This window comes from Tympanuchus pallidicinctus, unplaced genomic scaffold, assembly GCF_026119805.1.
Source record: "Tympanuchus pallidicinctus isolate F22 unplaced genomic scaffold, pur_lepc_1.0 scaffold1, whole genome shotgun sequence".
Classification (NCBI taxonomy): Eukaryota; Metazoa; Chordata; class Aves; order Galliformes; family Phasianidae; genus Tympanuchus; species Tympanuchus pallidicinctus.
In genome coordinates, this window is record NW_026294618.1 from 80,431,246 (window position 1) to 80,450,157 (window position 18,912).

The 18,912-nt window shown below is 38.8% G+C and overlaps 1 protein-coding gene and 1 long non-coding RNA gene across 3 annotated transcripts in view; one reads left to right on the forward strand and one right to left on the reverse strand.

Moving 5' to 3' along the window:
• Positions 1 to 18,912, reverse strand: part of LOC128086990 (uncharacterized) — a 435,001-nt gene that overhangs the window by 336,353 nt on the left and 79,736 nt on the right. The window lies entirely within an intron of this gene.
• GLP1R (glucagon like peptide 1 receptor) overlaps positions 1 to 18,912 on the forward strand; it is an 81,371-nt gene that overhangs the window by 19,562 nt on the left and 42,897 nt on the right. For both annotated transcript variants that reach the window (XM_052693751.1, XM_052693675.1), the window contains 2 exons: positions 9,755 to 9,851; positions 11,145 to 11,255. In XM_052693751.1, coding sequence (XP_052549711.1) covers positions 9,755 to 9,851; positions 11,145 to 11,255 — 208 coding nt within the window. The remainder of the gene's footprint in view (positions 1 to 9,754; positions 9,852 to 11,144; positions 11,256 to 18,912) is intronic.

Here is an 18,912-nt window from a genome sequence, read left to right on the forward strand (position 1 = left end):
TATGTCGTAAAGAACCAGCTTAGTACATTGTGTTTTGAACTGCAGTAAGAGTCTGGCTTTGACAGATGTTCTTTTCTTTATTTCACTTGAGCGGCAAAAAGATACTCAGGATGAATCAGTTACCAAATGCAGGTGTTTAGTGCTCTGCAGACATCCTACAGTATTCAAGAGCAGATGTAATGCAAGTTACAGGGAAGCATGCACTTCTGCAGCTTCTACAGGAAGTAAAGCAAGACAACTGTGTATGGTAAGAGGAGATCAGTCGATGCCCATGATTAAGTATCTGAATTCAACCCTAGATTTCTCCTTAATTTTTCTGTCCTTAACGTTCCTTACTACACGTCTACTCCACTGTGATAGTATGGTTACCATAATGTTTTTAATGAAAGACTGAGTTATTCTTCCAGTAGTGTAGGCTATACTTTGTCTCTACAGCTGAGGGTAGATGGGTAGATTGAAGAACTCTTTGTAGCTTCCCCTATTCACACAACACTGTTTGACTTTCACTGTTCTTTCAGTACTGTTCCAAATGCTACGCGCTTGTAACAGACTGTAAATGAAATTTAAACTCTCTACTGTTTTGATACTTCTGTTGTATAACTGCACCAATAAATGTGCTCTTTTGAAGAACACTTCACAAAACATATACTTAGTTTTGCTATGCGTAGTAAATTAAACTCTTTGTACACAGTTCCTGCGATGATTTAATTCTTGTGTTGACACACAGTACCTCCAACTAAAATTGTGAGATTGTTTTCTGTTGTCCAAGAGTTTGGTAGTCAGTGCCTTTGCAATTTTTGCATTTCTTCTGTCTCTCTGTATAGTTGCTTGGAAATTTCTATGACTGGCTCATATAATAAGTTCTTGGCAGCAACATTTAATGGAACAGATGGAAGAAAACGTAATGAAAATAATGTATTCAGAAAGCAATTATCGTCAAACTGAATGTTTATGTTTCAACTGTTAGCACACTGATTTGTGGGGTCCTAGAGTGAGTAAAAAGGAAACCTCTATCTAGGCTGGGAAAAGATCTTCATGGGATAAAGACCTTTACTGGTATCCCCAGTATGTCTATCATCGAAGACAGAAACAATATAGTGACCTGTTAATTGTAGTTTTGTAGCAAATTTTCAGGCTACTCTACCTGGCCTACAGGAGTTAAGTTTTTGTCTCCTGGAGACAATCCTAAATTTGTAGGAAGCTGAAATATTAAGTTGTGCTTTATTCACTTGATTTTTAGTACAGAATGCTGTGGAAGTTGATTTAGATATTAAAGCAGTTTGCTTTGACATCTATCTTTGAATGCCAAACACTTTGCTTTGATCTGGAAAATGATAGGGGCCAGGAGACATTATTCTCAGGGAAATGTGCCTTGTTGAAACAAAACTTGTGGAGAGGAAGAGTGGAGTAATTGATTTCAAAGCATGATTAAAGCATTACAGGCCAAACTGGAGATGTTTGGTCCTGAAGTGGAAACCCTTGTGGTCAGGGCTGAAACCTCACACCTGCTCAAACAGCTTATGCTTGTGGGAGAATTTATGAAACTAAGTCCTGCTGAACTAAGAGGTGCCTCTGCCTAGTCACTAGAAGTACTGAAAGCAAGAATGTCTCATGTCTATTTTCTTAGTTCTTTGAATTGCCTTACTCAAGCCTCCACACACAAGTGTTTTATGTTTGGAAACCTGCAGTTCCAAGCTGCTTTTGACAGGTACACATGCTTATCCTTCTTTCCAATATAGCAAAAATTGTCCTTAAGAAAGCAGGAGTGGAGGGAGGATAATAGGGAGAAGACAGCTGATTAGTGCTCTGTGCTGGCTTGTTTCTAGTTTCACATGTGATTGAGCACGTTTAGCCCTTCCTTTTGAAGCTGTGCAGATGTGAAAAAGAAAAGGACAGGAGGGCAGGCGAGGATCAGCGACCGTGTGGTGCAGTGGTTATTTTCAACTAGGAGGAAAGAATCCTGAGATCCAGCCTTTGATTTAAAATAAAAAAAAAAAAAATTATACATATTCTGGTCCTTGACTGAGGTGATATTTGCTTTCTGGTCTTCGGATTGACATTCAGCCCTTCCTTTTGAAGCTGTGCAGATGTGAAAAAGAAAAAGACAGGAGGGCAGGCGAGGATGAGGGACCATGTGGTGCAGTGGTTATTTTCAACTAGGAGGAAAGAATTCTGATATCCAGCCTTTGATTTAAAATAAAAAAATTATACATATTCTGGTCCTTGATTGAGGTGATATTTGCTTTCTGGTCTTTGGATTGACTGAAATGCTGTTTTGAAGCTACTTGGGCAGAGGAAGAAATGGAATGAAAGGTGGACAGTATTTTGTGTGTTTTGGGAAGATGCTGAAAGTCCAGTGTTACTGCTCAGGAATGGCAGTGTGCTGGCAATCTCAGCAACTCCGAAGAGAAAGCAAAACAGTATCCTTCCTGTGCAATTATTGGGTTTGAGTGCTAGATGAGTTAGCTTTTGCTGCTTTGGGTTCAAATGCTTACTGTCATAAAATCTGAGTCTTCAACTCAAGAGGGACGGAAAAGATGGGTCTCCATTGTTGGACAGCTACTGAAACTTTTGTTTATCCAAGTCCTAAAACTTTCCTTCTTGAAGATCTCGTTGCAAGTCCTAAGATGTTGCACCTTAAGAAGAAACTCAGCTGGCACATATGGCCAGATAGCTCCTTACTGAATTCAGTAGCACCTTTACTGGGGAGTTCATATGAGGCCTGCTCCAAAAATGATGATTCCTATTTTGTTCGCCCACAACATCAGAGGTGAATGTATGGCAGTAAATGTTGAACCTTTCCATAAATATTTCATTACATGTTGTTGCTGTGTGGCGGATGGCAACAGAGGGACAGCCTGACAAAATGGCATCTGACATGGAAGTGTGTATGGAACAAAGGTGCTTTATTGAATTCCTCCATGTGGAGGAAATGGCTGCCACTGACATTCATTGATGCTTTCTGAACATCTATGGGAACCAAACAGTGGATATGAGCTCAGTGAGGTGGTAGGTTGTACATTTCTGCAGTGGTGACAGTGACTGGAGGTAACTTCTGCTGAAGAAAATGCACAGTTAATGGCTGTGACCCTGTTGAAAAACAGCATTTTGTTGCTGAGAATTTGGTCTATCAAAAGGTGCTGTTGCGCTCTTTGTACCTGTTGTAGTTTCCATGGAAATAAATACAAGGCATTACTTTTGGAGTGACCTACATACGTTATGATAATGAGACCCTTACTTCTGCTAAAGAAGCGGATTATTAACATATTCCAAAAACGTCTTTTATTTTGTTACCAGTGAAAATAATGATGCCATGTCCCTCTGCTCCAGCTGTTCTATACAGCAATTTTAAATCATTTGACAGATTGCTTACGTTATGTGATTTGTAAAGAAGAAGAAACATGATCTGTTCAATATACAGAGTACTACCACTATTTCCAGATTATATTTCAGCAGTGGTGGCAGTGATGTGAAAGACAAATCTTGTTCTGGATGGCCATGCAGGTTTTTAAGAGCATGGCATGTGGACTAACGCTCATTGCTGGCCAAAATGCATAGCAAATGGTGGTGACCATGTTGGCAAGTAGTATTTTGTAGCTGAGGACTTGCTCCATCAAATAGTGTTATTGTACTCTTTGTATCTATTGTAGTTTCCTTGGAAGAAAAGAGGAGGCATTACTTTTGAAGAGACCTATGTAATTTTCTGCTTTTTTGTTGTCAGAGAAGGTGCTGGAAGGATACTTTTTTTTTATGGTGCTCTTGAGCTACTGAAGTCATAAGTTCAATTAGTAACCAAGGAACAGAAGTGTTTACAGGAAAAGCTCCTAAAAGCTGGTAATAGGTGCTTCTCTGGAAGGAAAGCTATTTTGATCCACTGCTTTTTTTTTTGCTTTCCTGAGAAGTGAAGGATTTGTCCAACTGCTGATGAAGTATCTTGTAAAATATGACTTGAAGCATAATTAATATTATATTATCTGATCAGTCAAGCAGCTCTAAAGAAGGAGCTAAGAATAGTAACTTGACCTCAAAAGGGTCGCTTAGACTTCCATAATGTCAGTTGATTATATTGAAGTCAAAAGTAGGTGATGTAATTTGGGAAGAGAAAGTGACAAATGTGGAAATCCAGGGGATGTCAGATGTCCTAAAATGCGGTCTCATTATCTTCAGAAAAGCTATTGTGAAAGTATCTCCAGTGATAGTTCTCTGGTACTGCATATAACAGAGATAGCACAGCCTTTTTTTTTTCTTTTTTCTTTCTTTTTTTTTTTTTTTAATGTACCTCCTTTCCCTTTGACATAACCTTCTGTGTTTACAGCTGAAGAACTGTTGGGAGTTAGAGCACCAACATCTGCAGTGTTTCTCTGACAGATGTGTAATAACTGCTGAGAGATCAAGTCTTGACCAATGGTCAAGATGGTCTTAATGAACTAGTGGAGACATCCTGCTATTCATATGCTTTTGTATTCACTCCAAATTGGAAGTGGAGATACATGAATACAAACTGCAGGGAAGAATAACACTGTTCTATGGACAGATAACCTTGTTGTAGAGTTTTGCTGTGCTACAGCCTCTTCTGCTTCCAGAGGTACTGTTTTAGCAAGGCATTTGCTAAGTGGGAAAGTGTTTTCAAGAAGCTGTAAATGAGCCTCATGCTTTATGCCATCTTGAAACATTTGAAACATCTAAGTCATTTTTTCTGACTGAGATTCTTGTCCCGGTGGATGGAAGGTGGCTGTGGGTCACAACATTGCAGTGTTGTTGTGCTCTGCCCAATTTGGGGTGAAATGAGATGAAATGAGGACAAAATCTGTGTAAATGTAAATCCATCTTATGAATAAAACAGTGCTTTAATTGGTGCAGATTCATTTGCACAGAACAGTTTAATAAGATTCTTATTATAGAGGAAAGAATGTTAAATGAACTTAAAGCTAATAGCATACAATCTTCCCCTACCTCAGCCTCTGTTGTACTGATTCTGAACAGCATAACTTTTAAAATAATGTGTTGCATTGAATTTTTATTGGTCTTTTTTGAGGGGAAAAAAGTTTAACTTTTTAGTATTACCAAGATGAAAGGTTGTATATTTAATCTGAGTTATCCTCTGAGAAGTTTGATGTTACTTTTCCTACCTGAAGCAAGAATACCAAGGCCATATTGAAGTGTGCTTCAGTGTTAGGTTTTCTAGCATTTACTTTTGAAGACTGAAATTAGTATTTTGGAGGTGCTAGTGATTGTTACATAAAATATGAGCCCTTAGCAGCAAGTAGAAATCTTACGGAAGGAGTTTTTCACTTTCTTTCGCATGTTAAGGTCTCTTATATAATGATTAGGGAAGAGGAAAGATGGTAATCCCAGGAATCACTGACTGAAGCTCTGAGAAATCTTCTTTCCTCTCTGAAGTTTCATGGTGTATTTTGTCCAAAGTCAGCCCCTTCAACATTCGTATTCTGTGCTCCAATTTCACTATATTAGAGTAGTGCCTTTGTGCACAGCTCACCTCGTGTACCTATGGATGCTGTTTTTTTGTAAGAGCAGCAATAGAATCATAGAATCCTAAAGGGTGGAAGGGACCTCTAGAGATCACTGACCTCCAGGTCAGTGTCCACAACCTCTCTGGGCAGCCTGTTTCAGGTGCCACGTCACTCTCACAGTAAAGAAGTTATTTCAGTTAACTATATGGAACTTCCTGAGATCCAGTTTTTGCCTGTTGCTCCTATCCTGTCACTGCACAACACTGAAAAGAGTCCAGCCCCATCCATTTGTTTTCTGCTCATTAGATAGTAATAAACAGCAATGAGATCCCTTCTCGTTCTTTTTTCTTTTTTTTTTTTTCTTTTTTCTTCCAGACTGAACGGACACAAATCACTCAGCGTTTCCTCAAATAGTTTCAAAGATGTTGGAAAGTGGTTGAAATGCTTCCTTTTACAGTAGGGTCTATGATATAAATGGTGGCTACAGAAAGAGGGTTTCCTGTAAAGATGTTGAGGTTTTATAAAGCGTTTGGTCCTCAGACTGTTGAATGAGCTAATTTATCACTAGAGATTAATTACACTTAATTAGGTTCCTACACTGAAAGGCCCCCAGTCTGTGTGCTTTTGTCTGTCTCAATTATCCTGCCTCCAATTTATGCTACTTAAGCTTCACCATTACTCACCTCCTTAATGTCCTTCACCCATTCTTGCCTTTTCATTCTTCCATTTTAAATAGTCAGCTATGCTTCCATCCTCTTCTCCACTATCTGTCTTTGATATATCTTCATCCAGCAAAACTACTGCTGATGTTCTCACTCCTGCGGATGAGTATAAATGGAAGGAGGCAAAACTCAACAAAAACAGAATGAACTGGTGCTTTTAGCAATGAAAGGCAGCCCTACACTTAATATGACTCTTGAATTTGTTCCAAATTCTGAGCACTGTCCCAGGAGCTTTGTCTTCATAGAAGCATTCTTAGTGCTTTGATACTGCTGAAGAAATTAAATCACTCCTCAAAAAAATATGGTATCTGTTATTTGAATATCAGCTGTTACCGTAAGTTTATATATGCATGGGTCCTGTAGAAGCTGCAACAGATAGCATATAGTAAAATCAAATTTAACCTAACTTTGGTAACACTGCTGAAGCAGAGAGACCTGTTTAATGGAGAGAATAAAGTATGTAGTCCTGGGTTTTATATTTGATTGTCTTAATACAAGTGACTGTAGATAATAGAAACCTACTAAATCAGTCTCTACAAAAAGATGTTTCTAATTAGCAAATTTTAAGACTAAAATAATCTCGTCAGTTGTCATCTCACATCATGAAAAACCACTATAGATTAGAATATTTCTACTTTTTCATTAAATAGAGGAATAGAGGCTTGCCTTTTTTTTCTAGTTTTTAATTACAACTGGCTATTCCTGTATTCATGAAGACAATAAATGAAAACTTGATTTAGAAGAGAGTATTTTGTTTCAAGGTATCTCTGCCTCCAACAAGCTATTTTTCACAGTTTTAGGTTTGTGGTGATAGTTTCTAATGTAGTCTTTCACTTCTAAATGAAACTCTGTATACATATTAATCTGCAAGTCTGGATTTGGATCAACTTGATGCATTCACTTGCATGCATAATCAACAGTTACTTTTTGGGAAGATGTGGAACAGTGAGTAGCTTCAGAAATTATTCTCAATTAGAACTTCAGAGTTTGTCTGGAGAATGTTCCTATTAATTTATGTATTAAAGTATCAACATGGTGACCGAGAGGGGGTAAAACAATCCTGTATGACTTTAATGGCTACACTTGTAAGATAAAGACATTTAAACAATGTGTAACCTGAAAGTTTCCTTCTGAAGGCTATCTGGGAGAAACTTAGGTTTGAAAGATCTTCCCTCTTCCCATACTGGTCATTCATTCCTTATTCAGTCTACAGAGATCTGTAGATGACATTCTAGAGCTCCTGGCTGTGTGTTCCTCCACACTCTAATTTGGGCAAGAATGTTTCCGCAGAATTACAGTATTGCAGGGGTTGGAGGGAACCTCAATCTACAGGTTTCTGTGTTACCATATACACGCAGGGTTAACATTCAGTAAGGTGCATTAATTTTTGTGCTGGTGACTTGAGCCCAGACAGACTTTGGCAGCATTTATTGGCATAAGTGAAATGTGACCAGGATGATTTAAATCAGGAAGACAAGGGTCAGAGTTGGAAAGATCCACAGGCTTGTACTTGTTTTGACTTCAGTGGGAGTTGGCCAAATTCTTTTAAAATTATGACCATGAGGCCCTAGCTACAGTTAAGAGTTGCTTGTAAATACAGGGAGCTACCATTCTTTAAAACACAACAGATACCTACTAAATGTTGTATTTCTCATCATATGTTGAAGTGCATCCTTGTAATTCGATGTTATGTCTTGATCCAGGCAGGAGCACAATGAATGTGGTGGTATTCCTGATTGCTTGTTTCTTCCTCAAAACTATATTTTTAATCATTGAAGGATTCAAGAGCAAAGAAGGGATTTAAGGTCTGTAGTCCAAAAATGTTTTTTTTACCAAAGAGATTACGCAACCATTTCTTAAAGGTGTACAATTTGTAGTGAATAGCATCCAGGTTGCCTTTCTGGAAATACAGTATAAATTTTAAACAGCTATGTGGCTTTAAACAAACCTTCCCAAGTCCTGCTATATTTTTTTCTAAGCATCTAAAAAAGTTTAGAAGCTGAAATAGAAAGCAAAAAATTTGCAGTTGAAGCTGTGAGAGGTAAATTATGAGGGTTATTAACCCTCGCGCTTCACTTCATAAACTGATCAACAGCTGGGGTTAAATGACTTTTTCTCCTCTATTAGGGTTGTACTGCAGAGTTTACGCTGTTAGGTTTTTATGATATCCATGCAGGATTTTATTCTGGGAAGAGAATGCTGAATTAGCTGTGTTATCAATTACTTAGAGCCTGGTAATCCTTACGTTTGTAATTCAGTTTATATGAATATGAAGGGTGAATTGTTGCCTGTGTACTTGATTGCAGTGGGTAAGTTGGGCCTCTGTGAGCACGGTGAGGCTTTGGTTAGGGTTGAATGAACAGCCAGCACATATTCTGTAGTTTAATAACATCTGATTGCCTTTGTGCAGAGTCTGTATGTACTTCCTACTCTGCCCCTTGGTACTTGGAAAAGGTGATACTGCAGCCTGTCATTGTGCTGAAAAGAAGTCCCTGCTCTTTCTGTAGCCTCAGAAAAAATATATTTAATTCTTGGAAGCATTCAAGGCCAGGTTGGATGGAGTTTTTGGGCATCCTGGTTTAGTAGGAAGTGTCCCTGCACATGGAAGAGGATTGGAACTAGATGGTCTAAAGGTCCCTTCCAATTCAAACTCCTCTGTGATTTGAGACAGCAAAGCTAACTTAGCTTGGGTTTCATTGAGAGTACAGCTTAGTTGTTTGTTTTTTTTCTTTCTTCATGATACCAACAGAAAAAGATTTCTTTAGTTGCAGTTAACCACATAGTACCATCTTGTAATGTTTATTACGAGTAGTGCTGTTTTGAATTCATAGAATCATTAAGGTTTGAAAAGACTTCTATTATCATCTACTCTAACTATCCACCTATTGTCAGTATCGCTCACTAAACCATGTCCTAAAGTATTACACCTACCCTTGCCTTAAACGCCTTCGGGGATGGTGACTCCACCACCTCTCTGGGCAGCCTGTGCCACTGCCTCACTGCTCTTCTGGAGTGTATATATTTCCTAATAATGAACCTGAACCTCCCTTGGTGCAAGTTGAGGTCCTTCCTTCTTGTCCTTTCGCTGTTACCCAAAAGATGAGGCCAACCCCTGCCTCACCATTACCTCCTTTCAAGGAGCTGTAGAGAGCGACAAAGTCTCCCTGAGCCTCCTCCAGACTAAATAATCCCAGTTACCTCAACCAATCCCCATAAGACTTGTGCTCCAGACCCCTCGCAGCTTTTTTGTCCTCTGGAAACACTGCAGGGCTTCAATGTCTTTCTTGTAGCAAGGGACCCAGGACTGAACACAGTACTCAAGGTACAGCCTCATCAGAGCTGTGTACAGAAGGATGATCACCACCCTGGTCCTTTCGACTGCTCTATTTCTGATATAAGCCAGGATGCCATTGGCATTCTTGGCAGCCTGGGCACATCAGGTGGATCACTTGGTTATAGAAGGAGATGAGGTTGTGCAAGACCTCTTCACATCTTCCAATTTAGGCTGCATGGAAAATATAGTTTGAATTCAATGGCTGAGACTCATGATTTCTCTTTCAGAGTACAGATGGATCCCTCTCTGGTGTTGTGCAGAAGTGGAAGGAGTACCAGCTCCAATGCCTGAAATACTTGTATGAGGCACCTCCTATTGCAGCAGGTAAGTCTGCTCGGTAGGGATACGAAGTATTGTTAAAATGCAAAATAACAGTCACAAGGGAGCATTTATGAACTTGAAAGTACTTCTTCAGCTTACTATCCAGTCCATCTCTTTTTTTGTTTCATTTCCTTCAATCTGTTCTCTGTGGGACTCTTCCCTCTGCTAAAAGGAACCATTTTAAGAAAAAAATCTCATTGTAAAGATTTTCATCTTCGGACCCAGAATGTCTTGTGGTGGCTCTAGTGCATCAAAGGAGGTTACTAATATAGCACTCCTGAAATTTAATTTAGAAGTAAGGGTTGAGAGAGTACATAAATTAAGAAGTCAAGGACAATACTGTTTACGTTAATCTAATAGTAGAAATTATTTTGAGCATTGTAAAATGCTGAAACGGCATTTAAAACAAAACATACACATGCAGAAAATGTGCCAAGTGCAAATGAGAATGTGGCTCATCTTAGCAGTTGAGCTGCTCCAATGTGCTGAGAACAGCTGCAGTGTGCCAGCATTGTGGTGTTTAGAGGACATTGGTGACTTGTCAGTGACGCTCAGAACTGGATACAATATGGGTACTGCTGTGCTTCAGTGCTGTTGTGGCACACTAAAAAGGATGAGATGTGTCTAAAGCTGTATCTGAATAATTGCCTTAAAACTGTCAGTTTTCCTTCTCTTAACCGTGTTATTATATGGTGGAGTGAGAACAGTAGGTGTTGACAACAATGGCTACAAAACATTCATTTCTCTCTGCTCCATTATCCTGTTGAGAGGCTGAGTGCTGCCCTCTAAGAATGACAGTTTAATAAATCTGAAGTTGAAGTACTCTCGTGTTGATTAAGCTGTAATGCAAAGTTATGGTTGTGTGTGGGTATTTTGTTGATGGATCTCTATATATTAGATTAGACTTCCAACCGCATGACTGTGAGCCAATTCTCAGCAATGATTATCTACAGTATTCACAGCAAAAATGATTTTAAATCCAACTGAGACACATGAGGGTGTGGAAAAGATAAAAAATGGTTTAATATTGATGTGCCTTTCTTCTCCCTTGATTAATTGACTGATTATTTTTTTTTTTTTTTTTTTTTTCCCAACATATTCCCAACTTTTTCCCATCCCAGTTTCATAGGGATAAATAAGACTTGCTTGTCAAAAAAAACTTTAACTCCAAAGTTTGAATGCATAATACTGTTATGGCTTAAATGCACATTTGTATTTTATCTTTTGTTCTTCAGTCTTTTCTGCATTTATGTTAATACAAGACAGTGGCATGCCCTTTCTTCCATCTCTTTGCAGAAGGCAAGTTCTGCAACAGAACATTTGACAACTATGCCTGCTGGCCTGATGGACTGCCTGGTACCTATGTGAATGTCAGCTGCCCTTGGTATTTACCTTGGGCTAACACAGGTAAGAGTCCTTGCTTGTAAGAGTAGCTTTAAATCAACCCTATTTTGCTTGCACAGCATTTGAAAGGATGATATTGGCTTTAAGAGTCATGGGTGCATTCAGGAATGGGAATTAGTATAGTATTTATTTCCATGTATCAGGAGGAGATGAGAGAAAAGACTTTCTAATGATTCAATTTAGTCTGGATTTTTGTGCTCTCATTTGCTTTTCCTATTTGAATAGTAGTGACTATTAATGAAACAGTAATGTGATACTTGTTGGTGAAGATGAGCTAACAATAGTACAGTTTGAAAACAGAAATAGCAGCAAAGCTGTTACAGGAGGTCCTCCTGTAGTAGGTGTAGAAAAATGATGTAGATGTAGAAAAGTGAAGTGTTGTGTTCCTTCCTGGAAAAAATTGTTTGTTAGAATACCACAAGGTGAAGGTACTAGTGGACGCAGAGGCTTCTTTTTTTTTTCTCTGACAGATAAATCTCTGAAGGTGATATTCTTTACATCCTTATGTATACAATTCATCTGACACCACTTGAAGGCAATTCACGGGGATTCCTTCATCTAGTATCTGTCCCTGAATTCAGTAACTTGTGCAACTTCTTTATGAAGATCTAAGTTTTGAAGTATAAATGGGCTCTCTTGTGTAGTGGATTGAACTTGGCCCATGGTCAGGGACATCATGCTGTTAAAGAGGCTGTATAAGCCTCTGTTGAATGTAAAGGTAGATTAGGTGTGTAGTATAAGTTGTAGGTCTTTTGGAAATGAGAAATAGTACAGTTGAGGGGAACTTTGGTGTAACTTGAGACCCGGGAGTGATGAAAATCCTATGGAATAAGGAATAGGAATTGCACTGTCTAACTAGTTGGCAGTAAATTTCATCAGAGTGCTGTTCTTTACACCTGTGGCTTAAACAGTATTGATAACATACCAGTGATTTGATTGCTATTTAAAAGGGCTTGGACAGCATCAAGGCTTTCTCTCCAATACATTTACTGGCCTTGCTGAGGGGGGAAGAGTTTGGAAGATGACATAGCCAAGTCAGCTGACCTGATGTGATCAAAGGGACATTCCATGCCATATGGCAGCATGTTCAGCCAAAAAATGCTCAGGGAAAGAGGGAGAGAAGGGGAATACTCATAGCTGTGGCATTAGTGTTTCCAAGTAACTGTTCTGTGTGCTGAAGCCCTGCTTTCCAGGAAGTGGCTGGACATCTGCCTGCCAATGTGAAGAGGTGAATAAACTGCTTATTTTGCTTTACTTGTGTGAACAGCTTTTGCTTTTCTTATTGAACTGTTGTTAACTTTAAGGTGAGTGAAAAATTCTCACATCAAAATAACATCATAATACCTACAAAGTTGGACAACATCCATGCATGGAAGAGCATCACCCCTCATCCAATCACTGCTTTACTACAACAAAAGTGCAGTGTGATTCCTGTCTGGCAGTCAGCCAAGGACAACTTAGCATATCTACTATGGTCTTTTCCATAGGCCACGTAGGAATATCTGCTTTAGTGTCTGGAGCACCTCTTCCCCTTTAGTATTATTAACCTTGATGTTCACAGTGTTGATTCTTACAGTTTGGGAGGTGACAGGTCAACTATTGTAACCCTTAAATTTCCTGTTGAACTTCAAGCTTGACTTAGAGATAAGACTTTAAAACAAAATTGAGTCTGCATTGCTATTTTCAACTGCTATAGCTTTTATATTAGGTTCCCATGTCTTCCTCTGAAATCCAGCATTATCAACATGCTTAATGATTAGGGACCTTGTGATGTGGGAAGAGGTGATCTCTTCCGTTCTCTTGGCTCCTGTGCTCTGGAATTCCTGCAGCCATTTGGTTACTCCTGTCCTGCTTGCTTTCTGAAATGACTTGTATTATGCATAGACAGTCTTACTGCTGTCTTGTTTATATTGAACAAGTCAGGGTGATTTTTTTTTTTTCCAAGATGTATTTCTTGGTTTTCCCAAGTGGATATTATGAATATGATGTTGCCTCATATTTCTATCTTCTGAGTGTTTTTTTGTACTCTATCTGAACTGTATTGGTAGTAACTGATCATTTTATAACCTCTAATGTTAAAATGCTGTTTTCCTACCCTTCTCAGATCAGTCATTAAGATACTGCAACTTTAGAATGGATAAGCAAGTTTTTTAAAATGTGTGGAATTAATATTTACCTAGGAATTAATTAAGATAGAAGTGTATAATGCTGCAGAACTTCCAAGAAACCTAATGCTTCTGGATAGCTAATACTTCTGGAAACCTAAAACTTCTTACAGGATTCAACTGCTTTCCTCTGAACTTGCTTACTTGCAATCTTTGAGATACTGGACACAGTTGTTTGACTTTCAACTGCTTTTCAAAAATCACTGCTGGTGAGAATCAAGATTTTAAACAAGACTACAGATCAATAAATTTTTGGATGTGCAGAATCTTTGGTACTCTTGGAAACAAGTAAAATTAATTGTCCTGAATACTGTATTTGTTTCAGTGAAAAGACTAGCATCATTTTGAAAAATCATAGAGCATGCTAGGGAGGATTGCAAAAGTACTTCAGAAAATATATCTGGATTTGTTCTCATGTGCATACTGTGAGCATATTTCAATATGTGTTATCAGTGAGAAATAAGAATGGAATGTGGAAATATTTTTATCATCTAATACAAAACACAAGAGGCTGCTATTAGCATGTGATGCCTAATTTAGGGGTCTGAATTACCATGACCTGACTCATTTTCATGATGGCTTGTGGAGTCATGTTCAAAGTGAATGCTAATGGACTGCCACAATGGGGAGGTAACTCCTTTATAATGCAAGATCTATAACAATAGGAAATTAGATGCTGTGTGACTTACAGTAATCACAAAAGCATGTTTATTACTTATTCTTGCATAACTCACTACTTAAAACCTAAAATAGATGGAAGCCCTGCAGTGCTAAGATGTCTTTATCAGTTTAAAATCAAGAAAAGGGGAAAGATAAGACCTTGTTTAGAAAGTACCTTCTTTGAAGGTACAGTTCAGAGAAGATCATTAACCATGAAGGGCTAAACTTGCTTTGTTTAATACTACTGTAATTTGATTAGGAGTCAGTTTTTAAAATGCATGAAAAGTTTGCTGTAGAACCATACTGCCTAGAAATCCCCTGGGGAATAAATTGACTGCTGTTTATGGTGAAATATGGGAATGGAGGAAGCATGGAGAGTTACCTGGCAGTTTCCATTAAAAGTGTAAGAGAAGTGGAAGCAGTGACAGATGATCTAAGAGGAATATAGAGACAGTGAGCATTCAGGAATGGGTGTTAAGACAGCCAAAGTCTATCCAGAATCTGTCAAGTTAAGGGTGATTTAAAAAAAAATTAAAAAATAAAAATAATAAAAAAGAATCTTCTAAAGCAATATCAAAACCAAAGGGGGCCAGTGAGCGAATCCACTGCTGTATGTAGTGGGGGATCCTGTGGAAAAGGACATGGAAATGATAAGATATTCCTTGCCTTCTTCACAGTGGTCACTACAGTTGTCACTACAGTCACTACAGTTTTGCCTGAAGCAATCCAAGGCCACTAGGATCCGTAGTGAAGTCTGGAGAAAGGAAGACTTGCACTTCGTAGAGGAAAATCAGGCTAAGACGTACTTAAATGGAATGTACACAATTCTATGGATTGTACCAGCAAGTGCTGAACAAACTAGACTCTGTCATTGTGAGGTTAATCTTGATTATCTTTAGGAAAGTTGTGGAAATTGGGGGCGTAGCTCCTGAGGACTGGTAGAAAGCAACTGTCTCTTTTCAAGAAGAATCAAAATGTGGGGAGATGTGAAGTGGTCAACTTCACATCAATCACTGGGAAGTTGATGGAGCGGATAATCCTGGAAACTGTTTCCAATCGCATAAAAGACAAGGTGATTACAAATAGTCAGCATGGATTTATGAAGGTGAAATCGTGCTTGATGAACCTGAGCTTTCTGTGATAGGGTGACTAGCTCAGTATGTGAGGGGAGAACAGATGTTTATCTTGACTTTGGTAGGGCTTTTGGCACTGTCTCCTGTATTCTCTTTGATAAACTGATGAAGTGTGAACTACACAAAAGCAGACAATGAGATGAGCTGAAAACTGTTTTGCTTGGCTCAAAGGAATCATCAGCATAAAGCTCTCTTGAAGAATAGTCTCTAGTGGTATACTGCAAGGACTGAAAGGGGGGGTAATACTGTTTAACGTTTCTATTAACAACCTGGACTATGAAACTAAGGGTGGTTTCAGCGAGTTTGCAGAGGGAACAAAACTGTGATGGAGTGTTAGATGCACCACAGAAGTTTGCAAGGACCTGGAGAGAGTGGAAAAATGGTCTGTCAGAAATGCTGTGAAGTTCCACAGAAGGAATCGCGGTCTCCGTCCTGGGGAGAGAAATAACTGCATGCCAGTTGGGGCTGGGGTTTGACTGATTGGAATGCAGCTCTGTGAGAGAAAGCCATGTAAGCCCTGGTGGACCAAACTGAACGTAAGCCAATAATGTGCCCTTGAGACAAAGAGGGTCAGCAGCTTCCTGCGCTGTACTGGCCATAGCATCACTGGCAGTTCTGTGGGAATGGTCTGTCACTTAGCTCTAGGGAGTGGAAACTGTCTGGAATGCATAGTCTTGTTCTGGATTCTGCATACAAACTGTGTACTGAAGTTAGTCCAGCAATTGGATGTGATGGTGATTAAAGGTTGAAGTATTTCTTGTGAATACAGGTTGAGAGAGCTGGGATTCTTCAACCGGGAGAAGAGAAAGTTCCAGAATGTGTGTGCAGAGATCTTATTGATACATATGAGCACACATACTTGAAATCCAGGAAGCTTCCTTTAAATATAATTATTTTACTATGAGCGTGGTCAAACTCTGAAACAGAAATTTTGGAGATGGCCTAAGTCTGACTGGACGTAGCTCTGAGCAATCTGTTCTAGTTCATCCTGTGGTAAGGGGTCATGCTGGGAGATCTCTGGAAGTCCCTTCCACCCTAAATGTTCTGTGATTCTCTTTGTTGAATTGTTGGTGTGATTCTGGGCCTTTTAATTCTTGAGTGCTATAAATTTTCATTGGTGTGAACCAGAAAAGGAGGTGGGGAGAAGAATTCACATGAAAATTGTTTGTAATGCTAGAGCTCTCCTTCATCAATTACAGATTTTGCAGGCTTTGTTTGCAAAACAGCTTTTATTCTTGTTCCTGTATCATTCCTCATCTTGTCTTAGTGACTATCAGTCTTCAGACAACCCTTCTGCAACCCCCAACAGCAGATGCAGCTCAGCAGATTGGCTAATAGAGTGGTAAGCTGAAAAGGATTTGGGGATATTTTTTTTTCTGCTTAGTAGCTATGCTAGATAATCCAGCCCTACGTGACAGTAACTGATTTCCATTTCTACTTGCTGCAGATATTCTCAGACCTCTATGTCCATTCAGACTTGCAATTATCAAGAAGTTCCTGACTTGTCTCTTTCACAAGACAAGCCTATGGAGAATGGGTCTGCATTTCTGTTATGCTGAGCAATGTCCGAAGCTGCAAGGTTTTGTCTCACAGTATCACTTACCTTGTAATTGCAACTTTTGTCTTCTACCTCTTTTGGAAAGTGTTGTGTACAAAGAGACTATAAAGTACAGTAAAGAAAATCAATACTGTCCCATTTGCATGTCTCATCTCTTTTGAAGTGCTGAACCTTTTTCTTATTTTGCTACCTAGTATGTGTCAGTATCCTTGCCAAATTCAGTACTGGCATACTGCCTTCAAGGACTGTCTCTGAAGAGAATGTGTTTGTGACAGCTGGATAGTAGAAAGATCATGAAATTAGACCATGATTTTATGCTTGAACCCTTGTATCCCTGTACTGCTATGGACTTGCTTTGTGACAGGCAAGTAAATTAAACATGAATCCTTAGAGGAATTTTATTTTGTATCTCCACTGAAACACTGGGCATTGAGTTGTTGATATACTTCTAGGATATGGCATGCACGAACTACGTGTTTCTTCAGTGACATTTAACTACTGCATTTTGTATATCTAGTTGCTAAACATATTCTTCTATTCTGTATGGCTATGCAGCAAATCAGATTGGGAATTTTAGCCAAATGAAATGTGGTGAATCTTTTTCCCCTGATTCTTTGAGTCATTATTTTTCCACGCAGGTCAGTTTCCCGATTGCAGTGATTGCAACTGTATTAAAATTTATCCACTTCACATAGATTGGTCATTTAGAACATTGCCCTAACTCACCAGGAAATTGTGAAATAAGGATATTAAAGTTGTCTAGATACTCAATATTGCACTGAAGCTAAGCTGAGATTTAGAGTAGTCTCTGCTTCAGTGTGGGTTAAGCCACTGTTGCTGGAGCTAATAATATTTAGAACAACTTTGTTACTGGTTCGTGTTTCTCACAGCACAGTACAGGATTTTCATGGTATAGTAAATGAGAAGCTCAGTTAATGCTAGTCTGTGAGTACCTGATAGTAGGAGCTCTCCAGTCATTTGTCTCTCTAATGCCATATAAAATAGCTTTGTGTATGTAACAGAGAAGCCCTTTGGAACAATAAAAAACATTGAGGCTAACAGGAGGGAGAGAAGTGAATTTCAGACAAACAGTATTCTGTTCAGATCTCTGGATTCATTCAGAGATTCATAGGCTTTCTCTTTTGGAAGACATATATTCCCACATGATGTTTTGAAATGCTCTGAAAATATCAAATGAAAATATCTGAATTATCAAAAGACACATGTATTTCTGTTACGCAGCATGTTCCTCCTCCATCACCAGTAAGATGTTTGTATTTGCACTTCTCATAGCCTGCTGACTTGGGCATGCTTCCGGCTGCCCAAGTCAGAACTTTTGGTCTGTCAAATATGCATGTGTTAAGGAACAAAACCTAGAAAGGCTGCTCAGTTTTTTACATCACTGTAGTTACAGCAGGTAAAATTTGCACGTCGTACTATCTGCGTTGTAGTCAGCAAGATCAGCAAGTTATACTTGGGTATACTTTGGCTGTTCCAAAGTTCAGATCTTCAAGGGGATCAGTATTCCTTTAAAGGATGGAGGGCACCTCACCTTGCTGCCAGTGGCTATGTGCTTTTTCTTATTACCTTTTTACAATTGAAGGCTAGCTGCCCATAACATCATGTGGATTTGGAAACCTTGGAGCTGCACAATTCATTTTACAATTATGTTTCCTTTGTGGTTCTGATATTTTATTGTTTAATAGCACTAAATCCCTTTTAATTAAAAAAAAAAAAAAAAAAACAAAAACCTTCCAGGGATTCCAGTTTCAGGCAAATTATGTAAACCATAGTAGTACCATAATAGTAGCAGATTTTACTAATTCATCTTTATTTGGATAAATGAGGTAGCAAATGTATGTGTGGGTAGTGACCGCATGAAAATTCAAGCTTCAGGTACTCTATATTGAAATGCAGTGTTAGAAATACTCTCAGTATGAATTGGTATAAATTCAGGTGATTAATACCCGTAAATAAAATGTGCTAAAAAATGTTATTAAGAACTCTGCTCAAAATCTTTTCATCTTTAGGCCCTAAACTGAAACAAAAAACGCTCTATCTCTAGGTTTGAGATGTCTGACGCCTGAACTGCCATGACTGTTGGGGTGTGTCTGTGTTGGTATTTTGGTCTGGCACAAATGAGT